Source organism: Hippichthys cyanospilos, chromosome 5 (genome assembly GCF_059441005.1).
Source record: "Hippichthys cyanospilos isolate Australia breed blue-spotted pipefish chromosome 5, RoL_Hcya_1.0, whole genome shotgun sequence".
NCBI classification, from domain to species: domain Eukaryota; kingdom Metazoa; phylum Chordata; class Actinopteri; order Syngnathiformes; family Syngnathidae; genus Hippichthys; species Hippichthys cyanospilos.
The window spans coordinates 25,336,265-25,352,555 of NC_142373.1; the positions used below are offsets into that span (position 1 = coordinate 25,336,265).

General features: G+C 40.3%; 2 protein-coding genes across 6 annotated transcripts; both read right to left on the minus strand.

Moving 5' to 3' along the window:
• LOC148424111 (trace amine-associated receptor 4-like) lies at window positions 1-1,060 on the minus strand. Of its 3 annotated transcripts, none has more exons than XM_088415220.1 (2): window positions 982-1,060; window positions 1-809 (listed from the first exon to the last, which is right to left on the minus strand). In XM_088415220.1, the coding sequence occupies exons 1-2, from the start codon at window positions 1,058-1,060 to the stop codon at window positions 1-3; spliced, it is 888 nt and encodes a 295-aa protein (XP_088271346.1). The 3 variants fall into 3 exon arrangements, with proteins under 3 accessions (XP_088271346.1, XP_088271345.1, XP_088271347.1); XM_088415219.1 differs by having other exon boundaries at window positions 1-808; window positions 888-1,060; XM_088415221.1 differs by having other exon boundaries at window positions 1-814; window positions 858-1,033.
• Window positions 1,061-7,739: 6,679 nt separating this feature from the next.
• On the minus strand, window positions 7,740-8,803 carry LOC148424112 (trace amine-associated receptor 4-like). Of its 3 annotated transcripts, none has more exons than XM_088415270.1 (2): window positions 8,716-8,803; window positions 7,740-8,548 (listed from the first exon to the last, which is right to left on the minus strand). In XM_088415270.1, exons 1-2 carry the CDS (start codon window positions 8,801-8,803, stop codon window positions 7,740-7,742), a joined length of 897 nt encoding a protein of 298 aa, XP_088271396.1. The 3 variants fall into 3 exon arrangements, with proteins under 3 accessions (XP_088271396.1, XP_088271395.1, XP_088271397.1); XM_088415269.1 differs by having other exon boundaries at window positions 7,740-8,547; window positions 8,631-8,803; XM_088415271.1 differs by having other exon boundaries at window positions 7,740-8,573; window positions 8,621-8,776.
• Between the last annotated feature and the right edge of the window lie 7,488 nt (window positions 8,804-16,291).

Here is a 16,291-nt window from a genome sequence, read left to right on the forward strand (position 1 = left end):
CTAAACTATGTTGGTCAGGCTGGAATCATGCTGCAGGATTTGGAGTGTCACAATAAACTTGATCGACCTTCTGAACCAGGGATAAAAAATAGCATAAATCAGCGGATTCAAACAGGAGTTGAAATAAAACAAGCAGATGATAAAGGCTTCAGATGACGCATTGAGCACAACATCCTGGCCCGAGATGGCGATGCAGTAGTATGGCATGATGCACGCAATAAAAACTGCCACCACCACGCCTAGGGTCCTGGCTGCCTTCAGCTCAGAACTCTTGACCGTTGCGCCTCGCAATGTGATGATCCCCACGTGGGAACGCGCTGCCCGTGCATGAGATACGGCCACCACAAACACTGTGATATACAGAACCACAATGACAGTGAGCGGGCCTATGAAGGAGAGAAATAGGTCTGTAATTCCTACAGCATACGTGACTACAATCATACACTCACCGACGCAAGTGTTGAATCTGCCTGGTTGCTTTAGAGAGTCGAAAAAACAAAGAGAGTTAAAAACTAACGAAAGAGACCAACACAGAAAAACGCAGATTTTAACTCTTAATTGAGTGACTTTGATGGGGTAGTGCAGAGGGTCACAGATAGCGATGTAGCGGTCGACCGATATGAGCACCATGCTTCCTATGGAGGCGGATGTTATCACGTAATCCAGAACGTTATACGCAACGCACATCAAGTCGCCAAAGAACCAGCAACCATCCAGGAGGAAAATCTGAAACAACACGAGGAAGCCCACCAAGAAGTCTGAAGCGGCCAGGGAAAGCAGCAGCAGGTTTGTTGGGGTATGCAGTTGCCTGAAAAAAAGAAACGCTTATTACAATCCCTGGACATAAGGCGCGATAGTGCAAATGTAAAAGAGGCATAATGCATCACTTGAAGTGAGAGATGGAAAAGATAACCAGCAGGTTGAGAGTGACAGTGATCAGCGAAATGGCTGATAGCAGCATGTAGGAGAAAGCAGCAACTGAGGGAGGACGCTGTGCCTTCCTGCAAGAAGTGTTGACGAGCAGAGGGAAGCAGAGTTCAGCTTGCTCTGACATGGTCATAAATTGCCCCTCAACTCAGATAGCTCTTTTTTATGATGATATTCATAATGTAGTAGGTCCATAGCCCATGACAGTAGCTACGCCTCTTTCTCCATCTCGTCATTAAAATTTTCCATTACTTCTCAATCAGTACTACCTGGGAATTAAAAGAACTCTGAATAACAATTTTACTTGCCAAACTAACCAAATACAATCTTTCTGTGAATGCTCTTAGCGCTTTTTGCAGTGTATTCATGTGTTTAATGACACACTGTTTGCGTGTTTGTTTTGTCATTAAAACACACACTAATAAAAATAGTGGGAAGATGAATGTTGTCTAAATGGGTGACAAGAGAAATTAGTTTTGGTTGCCAGTGTTTTTTTTTTTGTTTGTTTTTTTTAAGAGTGTTAACCCGGACAAAGTTAGTCCACATCAATATTGAATAACCTTTCAGAGTTAAGATGCAAATAAAACCCAACTTTTTAAAGGAGCACCATCGCTAGGATCTGTGTACTTATTACTGACCAATACTCAATAGTTTGAAAATCATTATGACCTGCAGGACTCATTCATTCTTTACTATGGCCGAAACAACCTTCAGCCACTTTTTGTGACGCTAACACAGATGATACCATACCATCACTTTCGAAGATATCATGTTTTAAAAAAAAAAAAAAACAAGCATAGATCTCTTTATATTATTTTTGATATATGCTTCATTAAGATTGATGGAAAATAGCATCAAAGTTTGAGCGATAATTCAAAAATAAGAATAAATGAAATGTTTGACAAACAGGAATTGCATTCTGTCCTGTTTTTGGAGAATTACGGTACTCATGGAAACATATACGTGGGATGCTTACCTCTGTGACTGGTTCATGAATGAAGTTAACAAGGAGAAATAAATAAATGGCACCCGTTCAGCACCATTTCTGTGAAGGTGCCACCCTTCATCCAAGCAATCTCTGCAGTGAACTTTAAGTACTAACCACATATGTATGTGTAGTTGTACGAACCCTATCAGATTCAAATATTTATTGAATATTATTATATGGGCAATTCCTACTTTTACTTCAAAGCCCCACAAATCATTTAACCCTTTAACTAGATAATTTAACCCAATGACAATATTTACTTTCACGAACTGTTGCAGCACAATCACATATTTTATGCTTGCTTGATTTGTTTGAGCCAAGCAAAGTTAATGACACCTGTCATGCTGACACTTTGAGCTCACACAGGCCTGAGCACTTTGAACTGTTGCCGTCAGGCAGATATATGTTAGGAAACATACATGGTCGGTGTAATGTACACTCCAAATTTACCTTAGGTGTACAGAATCTAAGTGTGAGAGGTTGTTCATTTCTGTGTGCCCTGCGATTGGCTGGCAATCAATTCAAGGAAAGGACCGGCATAGGATAATGGATAGATGAATGTAGTACTGTATCTTGCATGAGCCATATATCACAATATGAGTTCAGTGCTCATTTTACCTCTGGTGCCTGGGACTCGCAATACTAAAAAACTATGGGTCCTGACAGAAATGTTTGGAGTCCCAAAAATTGCACAGTAAAAAGGACAAACGAAGTGCAAGGTAAAAACAGCATTTACAATACGTGAGCAAAAACCAATAACATATTAACAAATGTCAAAATAAAACAGTGGACCCCCGGGTTACAGTGCCCCTGGCTTGCTTTTTTTTCATGTTGCAATGTGGAATACTGAGTTTTTTTCCTCCCCTTTTTACGGTATTTTCCCTGCTTTGCGACAAAAACAACTGTCATGATACTAGGGGCTTGATGACTTGTGCACTTATTTTCTGTTGTGGTCAAACTGCCTCCATGCAATGCGTCACTACAATATTAGTTAGTGTCTCCTCACGAAAATGCTGGTCTGCTATTGGTCACCCTCACTTGTTTCAAAATGGCGTAATGGTAAAGCTTTGTTCTATCGTGAGTGGTTACAACACCATATTTATAGTGCATTTTACTGCCTGATTCAAACTTGAATGGGTTCGCCATGGGTCCCAAGATTGCTAGTGATGTTAAAGAGAGAAGTAAAAAGAGGATTTATATGGAAAAGATGCTGGAGATAATCAAGAAATACGTTAGCCTAGCCTAGGCTACTCTTACTGGGGAATATGGGCATAACAAGCACCACTCAAAGGTAAATAAAATCCTTTCTATATTTTTTTATTCATGTTTTCTGATTGAATACATGTATATTATATATATATATGTAGCACTTACTATACTGTTTTGGTACCATTTTTTAATATGTATGTACAATTTTGATGTTTTTACCTGGGGTTATGAATGCATTAGCCATTTAACTTAGGTTTGGATTGCCCGCCATACGGTGAATTCGCCTTATGAGCCCAACCGCCGAACGGATAAATCTCGTAACAAGAGGGCCCACTGTATATAAGGCCCACAGCTTGATAATTGGTAACAATGTTTTTCCTCCTGAAGGTAGACCTTTTGAAAACCAGTGCACCATCCAGAGCATGAGTGTCAAACTCATTTAAGCCTGCAGACCATATGGAGGAAAATCAATTCCCAAGTGGGCCGAACCAATAAAATCATAGTACACATTCATATATGTTAGAAATAACCCTGGAACACGAGCAGATTGAGGACCCCAACACGATAAAAAAGATGATTAGCATCAAAAGAGTTTTATTAATAAAAATCGCACTACAAGTGTGGATGAGTCCAGAACACAAAGTGCAAACACTCTAAAGTACAAAAAGTGGGACCAAAAGAGTCTAAATGCTAGAGTCAATGGAAAAAACACAAGGCACAAGGGAGCAGAGTCAGCAGGTGAACTATCAAAAAAAAGTACAACAAAAAGAGGCCACAGGGGTGCAGAGGGCAAAAAGGCAAAGACGCAAAAAGGCAAAAGACCAAGTACAGACCAAAAAAAATGCACGGAAGCAGATACTCAGAAACAGAACGCTGGGAATCAGACTGGCCTTCACTGGAGGGTGTCTTATAGAATAACCCTGCGACTGTCCTCCAGCACCGGCCGCCTTAAAAAGGCCTTGATGATGATAGCCCTCAGGTATGTGGCCGGTGACCCCTGCCCCTTGCTGAGGCTGCCTAGAACAAAATGCACAATCAACAGGGAGTGTGACAATATAACTTTAAAACAAAAACTTCAAATTTATTATTCATTTCTAACACTGTCCAAAATAAAGCAAGTACAGTACATCACTATCAATCATAAAATATTAACAGTACGATTAATCATAAAACATTTCAAGTTTTTAAATTTATTAAAGTAATTCACCTCCTTTTTGTATTTCACAAAATTATCTCCTAGAGTCGGTTTAAACCCATTTGTGGGCCAGGACAAGGGTCGTATGTTTGACACCCCTGATTCAGGTGCTATGTCTGTCAACTAACACTAGCTCAAAGCTGTTTTCTCAAAATTATCATCCACGTAGTGCCAACAGACCATACCATAAATGACAATATTAATAAGCAATGTGTGCCTCGTTTATGTGGAGTTAATATAGTTGCAATGAATTACTGTAGTAATGCAAATTCCCTTGAAAGCTCGGACAGCAAATGAATATGGTTGTCCTGACACAAGGAAATAATGTTAACTGACTTAGCATAAACTTAAGACACACTGAACTTAAGACACATTTATGTTGCCAAGCTAGCTATGACTTCATTTACCTCCCTCATTCCTCTCTGCTTTATCCCTGCTGCATCTCGGGAGTTACAGTTTAAGTTATCAAATATTAAACTTACTGACTTCTTCTTGTGATGCTCCTGTCCTCTCCCATCCTTTGCAAAAAAAAAAAGGCATTCCCATCAGAACTATTTGCCAGTGTTGGCTCACGCCCCTGGTAGTCCAGTCAGAAATATGGCCAAGTCGGGACATGTTAGCTAATAGCCACATTACGCCTGTAACGCAGCCAAAAGCCAACATCACGGAGCTTACTTGTAGAGCATTGCTCTGCCTCTAGATGGCAATCTTATGACTGGATTTGCTATTACAGCTGTCTATTAAGTTATACGGGCCACTCACATATCCATCTGCGCTTGCGCAGAAGCCTGCAACTGTTGAAGCAAATGCCCTAGCGACTCCGGAAGCAGGCAGATTACATACAGCCTAACGACACTACTTAGCTGAATACAAACTGGTTAAAAAAATCCAACTTAAAACGACAACACTAGAAGGAGCGTAACCAAATTAATAATATGACATGGAAAGAACAGAATATGCAGAATAATTATATAAATAAAACAATATCTAATATATATATTTCATAAAAATGAATTTAAAATTAAATTGACATTCATTATAGTTATTACGCGCACATTCATTATAGTTATGATAATGATGTCTGGTTATGTTGGGCCAATTGAGAAGGCCTTGCAGACCCTGACGACCCACCACTGCTAAATAGTATGTATGCGGCATGTGCGCTCTGAAGTAGATTTGTTTTTAATTGATGACATTTTTACTGGAGAATCATATCCCCCAGCTACTGGAGCCCCAGTGAAATGTGTTTGATGATGCAACTACCGTGAGGCTCAAGGCGTGAGGCTCATGGTGTGAGCATAATTTATTTAACAAAGTTGTGTTCTTTTTTTACGTGAGATCAAAATAAACATGGACCAAATTGTCAAAAAAAGTCAAATTTCTTTGAATAAAAGAGTAGATGGATGATGATTCATATTTTGATGTCAAATTAATGATTTGAAAGTATGCGTCCCCTGTCAAAAATTATGCGTCTGGGACGCAGGTAAACGGGAGACTGTGAGTAACACAAAAGTCAGATCAATCATATTCACAATGGAAGAAACAGAAACATAAATTAATTTAGTAGTAGTAGAAGTAGTACAGTAGTAGTGGTTTTATCTTCAAGTTTTGCATATTATTTTTGTAACATGCTCACAATGATGAAATGATGAAATGAAGCGATTAGGTCAACCAGCATCACACAGGGCCCCTGGGCATTGACAGCTTCAAGCTATCATGTATTGAGTGGAACTTGGATGCTTGTTCACACGTTCAGCTTTTGAAATGTTGCTGATAAATTTCTGTTGTAGTTACCTGCAAAATTATTAGATAGCTCTGGGGCCCAAGAGCAGGTAAAGGTGACCCTGCCCATTAGAAGGAAAAAGTTGGGCCATGAGGTCGGATTGATCCGCCTTCTCCGCTTGAGCATGTATTAGTTTTGGGGAGTGCTGACAGAAAATGTGCTTGGGGTGGGGAAACAGTTCCATAAAATGGAAATGAGGTTCCTCTATGCCCAGGAGGTTTAGCATTATCTCCATGACTTCCAAAGACTTAGTGTTCCCCAACCTTTTGGTTGCAAAACGTGTGTAGCACGCTCTGACCGTGACAGTTTGAAGGGCTTTAGAAAATTGTACCCCTCCACCGCCCACCCAGTCTTTGGGACCCCCAAAAGTCTCAGATATTAAGATTTTCCTCCAGGTGCTTACGTGGTCCCCCATTTGTTTGTGTTTCTGCATTTATCTTATTTTACTTGCTATTCCTGATCAGTCTGCCCCGCAAAAAATGGAGGTCCACAGTACAGTCCTATTCCTTTAATCAGCCTTATTGTGTGTGTGCAGCCAGGAAAAAAAAAATCACACAATACATTCATTATTTGCAACTGTATAGTCACCTCATAGAGTTCCTCTTTGCTGTCACATAGCTTCCAAAGTGGCAACATTAAAAAAATTAGTCTGACTGATGCCAGCCTTCATCTGAATTTTTGCTTCTGCCACTCACTCAGTTGGTCACTCACACATCTCCGTCATGTGAGCCATTCAGGGGAATTTAACATAAAACAAACTGTTGTTGACAAGAAGGTTCATTCTCTGTAACTGCTTAAGTAGTCTATTTGTTTCCAACGTATTACTGATTAACTTAAGTCCACTTGATTAATTTGCATAAATGATCAACATAACTATTTAACATACACGCCGTTCCAAGGTACTTTCCCTCCTTCATCGTCAGCTACAAAACATTTACTTATGAGGGAAGGCTGATGCCTTCCTTATGTTCAGCAGCATTCAAAATCTGTTTTTTGCGTTTTGACAAAATTAATATTTTCTCCATTTAGAATTTGATTTAAAAGATTTAAAAGAAATTGTACTTTTAACAAACACTGTACAAAATTGCTGCAGTTTGGAGGAGGTTGGGTCCAATAGTAAAACAATGTAATAGCAATTTAATTTTGAGTATATATTGGGTTTGTTTTTTGATCAAATAATAGAGGACAAGCACTCAATTACACAGTATTAACATTAAGATGCCATTGCTTTATTATAAACATGTAAAAGATGCTGTGTGTAAACTGCACATGTGTACATACAGTATTTATGGAACAAATAAAAGGGGTGTAAAGGCACAATTGACAGAAAGATGTGATTTCACAGGATTATAACATACACAACAGATGATCTCTGTTAGGAGTAATCCCTATCCCTCTTCCAACCCCACACACACACCATCATTAGAAAAATACACTTTTTGATGACACCTTTTAAAGGTCCTCTAAATGGATAGTGTGGTCTGATGTGGACAACTTGAAAGTAGAATACATACAATACAACAACATACAATACAAAATAAATCCATGAGTTGAAGACCAATAACTCACAAGACACACAAATGAAGGCATCAATATTCGAAACATAGTCGAGAAAATTTTCTGCGCAGCAAGCTTGTCTACATTAATCTGGTGTGGCGAGAATCTGGCTGCAGAATCTGCAACGTCACAATGAGCTTGATGGACTTTCTGAACCAGGGATAAAAAATAGCATAAATCAGTGGATTCAGACAGGAGTTGAAATAAAACAAGCAGATGATAAAAGCCGCAGATGATGCATTGAGCATCACGTCCTGGCCTGAGATGGCAATGCAGAAATAAGGCATGATGCACACAATAAACACCATCACCATCACACCCAAGGTCCTGGCTGCCTTCAACTCAGAACTCTTCACAGTTGCGCCACGCAATGTGACGATCCCCACGTGGGAGCGCATGTTGCGCACTTTAGAAACAGCCACGACAAACACTTTCATATACAGAATCACAATGACAGTGAGAGGGCCAATGAAGGAGAAAAAGAGGTCCGTCATTCCTACAGCGTATGTGACTACAATCACACATTCACCTACACAAGTGTTGAACCTGCCTGGTTGCTTCAGAGAGTCAAAAAAACAAAGACAGTGGAAAACTAATGAAACAGACCAACATATAAAAACACAGATTTTAACTCTTAATTGAGTGACTTTGATGGAGTAGTGCAGAGGGTCACAGATAGCCATATAGCGGTCAACTGATATGAGCACCATGCTTCCTATCGAAGCAGATGTTATCACATAATCCAGAATGTAATACACAACGCACATCACGTCGCTAAAAAACCAGCAACCTTCAAGGAGGAAAATCTGAAACAACATGAGGAAGCCCACCAAGAAGTCCGCAGCAGCCAGTGAAACCAGCAGCAGGTTTGTGGGAGTATGCAGTTGCCTAAAAAAACAAATGTGCATTTTAATCTTTGGATTCGGACACAAGGCATGACAGTAAAATGGAAAAGAAGCACAACGCATCACTTGAAGTGAGAGATGGAGATGATGACCAGCAGGTTCAGAGTAAAGGTAATCAGAGAGATGGAAGACAACAACATGTAGGAGAGAAAAGCGACTGAGGGAGGACGCTGCGCTTTTCTGCAAGAAGTGTTGACGAGCAGAGGGAAGCACAGTTCTGCTTGTTCCGGCAATGCCATCGTTCGGGAGCTGAGATGCCCCTCAACTCACCCAGCTCCTTGTTTCTTGACAATATTCATACTGTTGGTTCATACTATATTACAGTAGTTACGCCTCTTTCTCCTCCTCCTCCTGGTAGTCTTCCCTTATTTTCACATCAGTGTTCTCAGGGAATCAAAGAAATGTAAATCACGTAGTTTTGCTAGCAAACCATGTACAGTCTTTCAGTGGATATTCTTAACTCTCTCAAATCATACCCATCTCTACGTGCAAGTGAGTTCATGTGCTTATCATAATGATAAAATAATTGCATTGACGTCCAGTCAATAACCCATTTAAATCCCACATTGGGAATACATGGGGAATTCTCCCATTGGAAATAAATTATGAATTATTGAAGGTAAAAAAAAAATGTAATTATGGGAAAATATTGGAAATGATGAATTACTGGAATAATGGGAACAATCCCTAAGGCGAGATGAATGAGCTACAGTAAATATTGAAAAGAGGAAATGTGAAAGCTGTAAATGTGAAATGTAAAATCATGCAATGTTAAGTCAATGGGATTTTTGGTATGGAAAACAGGAAATTGTGGGAAAATAATGAATAATGGAAATGAGATAAATCCAAGCAGTCGTCACATGAATACTGTAATTTGAATAATATGAAATTGGAATGGTGTGAATCCGATAAACTCGTAAAGAGTTGGAATGCGTCCAAAAAGGCAGAATAAGAATAACTAGAAAATGTGCAATTCCTTAAGAAATTGTGTGTGACGGCGAAATAGCTGAAGGGAGAGGCATTGAATGGTGGAATGATGTGGAATGTTTGAATGGTATGAATATGTGAAGAAATGTGAATTATACAAAGTTGGAACGGTTTGAATAGCCTAAATAATGAAGAACAGTCGTGTCCAAAGTCCGGCCCGGGGGCCAAATGCGGCTCTTGGTCAACTTCCATTGGGCCCGCCGCCTCCGTCATAAATTCACTAACGTCTGGCCCGCATGGAGAATTAGTAAATTTGGGCAGCAGCGGTGTTACCTGCGTGTGCTAAGTGCTGCCATCTAGGAACAGCAATTTAGTATATGAGTAATTAACTGTATGAGCCCCTAATTTTCTAAAATGGTCACAATCAACAAAAGGAGGAAAGTTGACTGCAAGGTAGCTGAGCTGATCGCAAAGCATTGCAAACCTTTCTTTGAATTTGTCAATGACTGTGTGATGACAATGGTAAAGAATATCAATCAATCAATCAATCAAATTTTATTTATATAGCCCTAAATCCCCGAAGTCTCAAAGGGCTTCACAGATGAAAAGATGTCGTACAGAAACATCTTTTCAGTATAAGGTACACAGCAGCATCCCCTGTCAAAGCTTCCAGAAGGGGAAGGAAAAACTCAAAAACCCCAATTTGGGGAAAATCAGAAACCTCCAGAAGGGACCACAGGTGGGAGGAGCCCCCTTCCAGGCCCACAGGTTGAAGTGGATGCTGCATGTACCAGACACAGAAACAATATAAATTACAGAAAACATATTGTGCTATATAGTGCAGTGATGTCTTGACAGCAGGCAAAGCCATTGGGCAGGAACCATCCCACATTCCAACCAGGTGGACCGCAGACGGTCCACGAATATATGTCCTGAGAAGCAGCAAGAGTTTGCCAAAGTCTGCCTGGCACGTAACACTGTGGCACGCAGGATTGAAGAAGTGTCATCAGACATCAAAGAACAATTAGGAGTCAGAGGAAAGAAGTTTGACTTTTTTTCACTAGCTTGAGACGAAAGCACAGACGCCTCTGACACTGGTCAGTTACTTATTTTTTTGAGAGGAGTGGACAACAAAATGAATATTACTGCTTGACCTACAAAGCCTGAAAAAACAAACAAGAGGGACAGATTTATTCTCTTCTGTTTGCGCTGCCGTGGATGACATAAAACTAAGATTAAGATTAAGAAAATTAAGATAATTCTGGATGGCGCACCATCAATGACTGGCAAACAAAGCGGATTAGCAACACTGATAAGTAACAGTAAGTGAAGAAGAAGGGAAACTGCAAAACTCCATTGCATCATTCATCAGCAAGTTCTGCGTGCTTAACATCTCCGATACGAACATGTTATGGGACCGGTGATGAAGGCAATGAACTATATCCGCTCTATGCCACCTCCATCCGCGCAATGCCACCGTCAGTTCCAACAGTTTCTCAGCGAGATTCATGCGGAATATGAAGATATTGTCTATCACAATGACATGAGATGGCTCAGTCGGGGTTCTGCACTGTCACGCTTCTACTCACTTAGGCAAGAAATCGGTGAGTTTTGGTTGAAAAAGGACAACCTATGGAAGAACTAAGTGACCCTATGTGGCTGGCTGAGTTGGGGTTTCTAGTTGACAATACAAAGCATCTTAATGTCCTCAACACCAGTCTCCAAGGACCAGATGCAGTCATAAGCCAACTATATTCACGTGTCAAAGCCTTTGGAATCAAGCTGCAAATGTTTGAAAGACACCTGTCGTCGAGAAATCTTGACCAGATTCCCACAGAGCAATGTCAGTGTGCAAAAAGGAGGTACGCGTCAGATATTTCATCTCTGGCTGAAGAGTTTAAACAACTTTTCAGGATTTTTCCAGGTATCAAGAAGGAGATTGCTCTTTTTTTCCTCACCTTTGTCCGTGGACACAGATGATGTCAAAGACCATTTGCAGCTGGAGGTCATTGAGCTGCAGTGTGACGCAGAGAGCCGCGGTCAGCACCAGCAGCTTTCTCTCGCCAACTTTTACCAACAGGACAAGTTCCGAGAAATTCGAGCATTTGGTAAGAAAATGCTACACTTGTTTGGGTCGACGTATTGGTGTGAGAAGAAATTCTCGGTTTTGAACTTAAATAAGAGCCGTGCCTATCGGACTCTCACTTACAAGACATCTTGCGCATCCATACCACTGCCATAGAGCCAGACCTGGCCTTCGTCCTGCACTCCAGATCTCAGTTTCACCCATCACACTAATGCGGACAAGTCATTTTTCATTTTCGATGTCGGAAAACGTTTTCACTCGTTTTTTGGAGTTTTCACTCCAGAATAATAACCACTTAAAAATCCAATCACATTCATAGTTACTAATTTCATATTTTAAATGAGCTCTGCACTTGTTGATATGACTATTACTTGTTCATTTCACTGTTATTGTGTTTAAAAATTCTATAAATATTAAACTGCCATGGTGAGATATATATTTTTTTATGTTTCAAATGTAATTTGGACCCAAGAGTACAATTACCTCTGTTCAATTGTTACAAAAAGCGAATTAAAGTGTTAAAAAAAGTGAAGTTAAGTGAATACTCAATTTCAATATGTAATGTATATTCAATGTTGAGATGCATGTTTCAAATTAACCAAAACACATACTTAAGATAGCTGAAATTCAAATAAAAAAGCAAATGTTAAACACAGAACAGCTCGCTGAAATGTACTCAAATTAATTGCTGTTACATGTAAAGAACGCTGCCAAGGTTGGCTCCCCTACATTTTTAACACACCAAATTTTGTAAAAGGTTTGGACACCCCTGATGTAGAAGATACAAGAAAAAAGTGAAAAAAGTTGAATTGTGGGAAGAGGAAAATGGAATTCATGGAATGGCGGACAGCGGGGTAATCGATTAAAGTTGGAACGATTTGATTAGGCCAAATAATGTAGAAGATACATGGGAAAAAGTGAAAAAAGTTTAATTGTGGGAAAATTTTGAATTTTGGGAAGAGGAAAATAGAATTCATGGAACGGCGGGCATTGGGGGAATCGATTAAAGTTGGAACGGTTTGGGTAAGCCAAATAATGTAGAAGATACAAGTGAAAAGCTGAAAGCGTTAAATTGTGGGAACATTTTGAATTGTGGGAAGAGGAAAACGGAAGTCATGGAATGGCGGGCATTGGGTCAATCGATTCAAGTTAGAACAGTTTAAATAGGCCAAATAGTGCAGAAGATACAAGGGAAAAACTGAAAAAAGTTGAAGTGTGGGAAAATTTTGAATTGTGGGAAGAGGAAAATGGATTCACCGATAGAATGGCAGAATTGAAGGAATGGATTTAAGTTGGAAGGTTGGAAATCGGATGAGGAATGGGGAAGAGAGAAAGGTACAATGTTTTGGTGAGAACAAGGGGAATGAGGACTTATGGGCAAAATGAATAAAATAGTTATGAATTACTGGAATGTGTGAATATGAGTAATGATGACAATGTGATATGAATTCGCTGAATGATGTGAGTGTGATATGGGGAAGCTTCAAATAAGTAATGTTAAATCTGACATTGGGATTGAATTTTGAACTGTTATGGGTGAAAAATATGGAATTATGGGAAAATATTAAAATGTATGAATACAGTAATTGGAATGATGGGAATGATCCATCAGGCAAAATGAATGTTAAATCTTGTGTATGTATAATGGGAAAGCTCAGAATGTGAATTGTTAAATGTCCAATTTGAAATGAATATTGGGATATGGAGGTGAAAAACATGGAATTATGGGAAAACATTTAAATTCATAAATTATTGGAATGATAGGAATCAACCATAAGGCAAAATGAATGACCGAAATATTGTAAATATAAAATGTGAAATGTTATAACAGAAAAAAACAAACATTTTTTTAATGGCAAAGCAGTTTGCATATGTATATAAACAGCAATATTTTCACATTTGACCAAATATTTACACATTTTTGGTTATTCACAAGGTATGTGTTTATGTGCATACATGTGTTTTTTAAGCCCTTCACTTGATTTGTGTGTGTGTGTGTGTGTGTGTGTGTTAATGTGTGGTAAATGTTCCTGGATGCGAGAGTACATTTCAAAATTTGCACACGCACACACACAAAAACAAGTGTCCGCTTTGTTCACCTCAATTGCGGTAGCCGCTAGAAATATACAGTAGAAGCACTATGCTAGATGCTAGCACTTCCCTCTGTGGTTTCATCGAAGATTCTGGGATTGAATCTCTGCTGATATCAGTGGATCTGTATCAGAATCCATGCCTCTTGACACATTCTGCTTGGCTTCGGTGTATTTGCCAATAGATTCTTGGTCAAATTTTGTAAAAATCTTTGAAACTACGATAAATGCCCCGTATACGCTGGAGCTGGCGGTGATTTGAGATGATGTAATGTCACATACTCATAACCACAGAATCCACTCCATCATCTATGTCGAGGGTATAAAACTGCGGCCCGGGTGCGGATGAGATGGTTTAATTTAGCCCCCAAGATGATTTTGTGTAGCACTGAAAAAAGAAAAAATGAATACGACCAAGTTCATTAGTCATCTATGATACCGTACCACACCTCCATTGTTGCGGCGGCTGAATAGAGTTGTGGCCGTAAGATGGTCTGTGCCTTTTGTGGCGGGAGTCCACGAACTTGCTGGTGGACACCGGCAGCAAGGGATGCCGTCAAGCAGAAGAAGGAGTCCTATCGGGACTTTTTGGCCTGTGGGACGCTGGAGCCAGCTGACAGGTACCAACTGGCCAAACAGAGTGCAGCTTCGGCGGTTGGCAACAAACAAACTCGGGTGTGGGTTCGATGAGGCCAAGGAAAACGAATTCTGGATGGCTTCGATGAAATTCTGGTCTACCATCTTGTGTCATAAGAGAGGGAAAGCAGTGGGTACGATGGAGACACCCTCCCGGTCCCCCTTTTTAAGGCAGGAGACCAGAGAGTGTGTTCCAATCATAGAAGGGATCTTTCTCCTCAGCCTCCTCGGTAAGGTCTATTTAAGGGTGCTGGAGAAGAGCGTCCTTCGGGAAGTCAAAACTTAGATTCAGAAGGAGCAGTGTGGTTTTTGTCTTGGCCATGGAACAGTAGACCATCTCTGGACCCACAACAGGATCCCGGAGGGTGCATGGGAGTGTCCTGTTCTGTTTGGATTTGGTGGGTTATTTTTGTTGTGGGATATCAGGGTTTTATGGATTCTGATTTTGTGGGTTTTTGTTCATGTTTTTGTTCCCCATGACAGGTTCTCGTTAGTGTCATTGTGTCCACCTGTCCTTGTCAACCTGCCCCAGAGTGTTGACCAATCAGCTCCCTCTGCCAATTATTTCCTGTCCAGCTGTCTTGTGTTGTCTCGTTAGTTGTGTTGGTATTTAGCCTCCAGTTTCATTTCAGTTTTTGTTGGGTTATTGTCATATTGTCAGGCTGTCTCTCTGTCAATCAAAGTTTCGCTAGTCTCCATTGGTTTTATTCTTTTTTCTCCCGAGTCCGTTGATTCTAGTTTATTTTTGTTTTGTGCTTTTTCCTAGTTTTTGGTTGGTGCTTTGTATTTTGTCCACTACATTGGTTTTTAATCCTCTTCACTATTAAACCATTGTTTTTTTGGAATTCATCTTGCTTCTGGCTTCCTGCATTTGAGTCCACTACCCGCCACCACAGCACCACCATGCACCTCACGAACGTAACAGCGTCTTTGCCCAACCAATCTACATGTGCTTTGTGGACTTGGAGAAGGCATTCGACTGTGTCCCTTGGAAGTTCTGCGGGTGGTTCTTCGAGAGTATGGGGTACCAAACCCCCTGATCCCTGTACCACTAATGCCAGAGTTTGGTCCACATCTCCGGCAGTAAGTCAAACCCACTTCCAGAAAGAGTGGGACTCCGCCAAGGTCCCCCTTTGTCACTGATTCTGTTCATTATCTTTATGGACAGAATTTCTAGGTGCAGCTGAAGCGTTGAAGGGGTCTGGTTTGGAGGTATTAGCAGCTCTCACTGGAGCGGTTCATAGCCGAGTGTGAAGTAGCTGGGATGAAGGTCACCATCGCCAAGTCTGAGACCATGGTCCTCAGTCGGAAAAGGGTGGAGTGCACTGTCCAGGTCGGGGATGAGGTAGGCATCTGGTTAGGATGCCTGCCGGATGCCTGCCTAGTGATTGTTCCAGGCATGTCCCACTGGGAGGAGGCCCCAGATACATTTTAAGACACACTCGGGGACTGAGTCTCATTTGGACATGGAACGCCTGGGGATTTATTAGGAGGAGCTCGATGAAGTGGCTGGGGAAAGGGAAGTCTGGGCTTACCTGCTCTAGCTGCTAACCCCCTCGACCCGACCCCTGGATAAAGCTGAAAATAATGGATGGATCGACATATCCGAGTCTGGAGTAATATATCTGTCAGTACAGAAAATATACTATAAACTATTCCAATTTACAGTACATCTTGTTTAATTCATATTTAATCACCAATATGTCGTAGTCCTTGATGTTCTATTAATTTTCCTATGATAATATACAATAGAAATATTCACATTTACAACATAGCTTTAAACCATATTTAACTACAACATACCATATTTTCCGCACTATAAGGCGCACCTGCTTATAAGGTGCACCCTCAATTAATGACATACTTTACAACTTTTTTTCCATATATAAGGCACACCGGATTATTAGGCGCACCCTCAATTAACCACATATTTTAAAACTTTTTCAATCACAATATAGTAATACTCAAAGTAATAACAATAATAACTG

Bases quoted from the DNA above. Each gene is read 5' to 3' on its own strand.
- LOC148424111 (XM_088415219.1), bottom strand. From the start codon at position 1,060: ATGACCATGTCAGAGCAAGCTGAACTCTGCTTCCCTCTGCTCGTCAAC. The intron at 809-887 runs GTGATGCATTAT...TCTTTTTTTCAG, and splicing joins TTTTCCATCTCTCACTTCAA to GCAACTGCATACCCCAACAA.
- LOC148424112 (XM_088415269.1), bottom strand. From the start codon at position 8,803: ATGGCATTGCCGGAACAAGCAGAACTGTGCTTCCCTCTGCTCGTCAAC. The intron at 8,548-8,630 runs GTGATGCGTTGT...TTGTTTTTTTAG, and splicing joins ATCTCCATCTCTCACTTCAA to GCAACTGCATACTCCCACAA.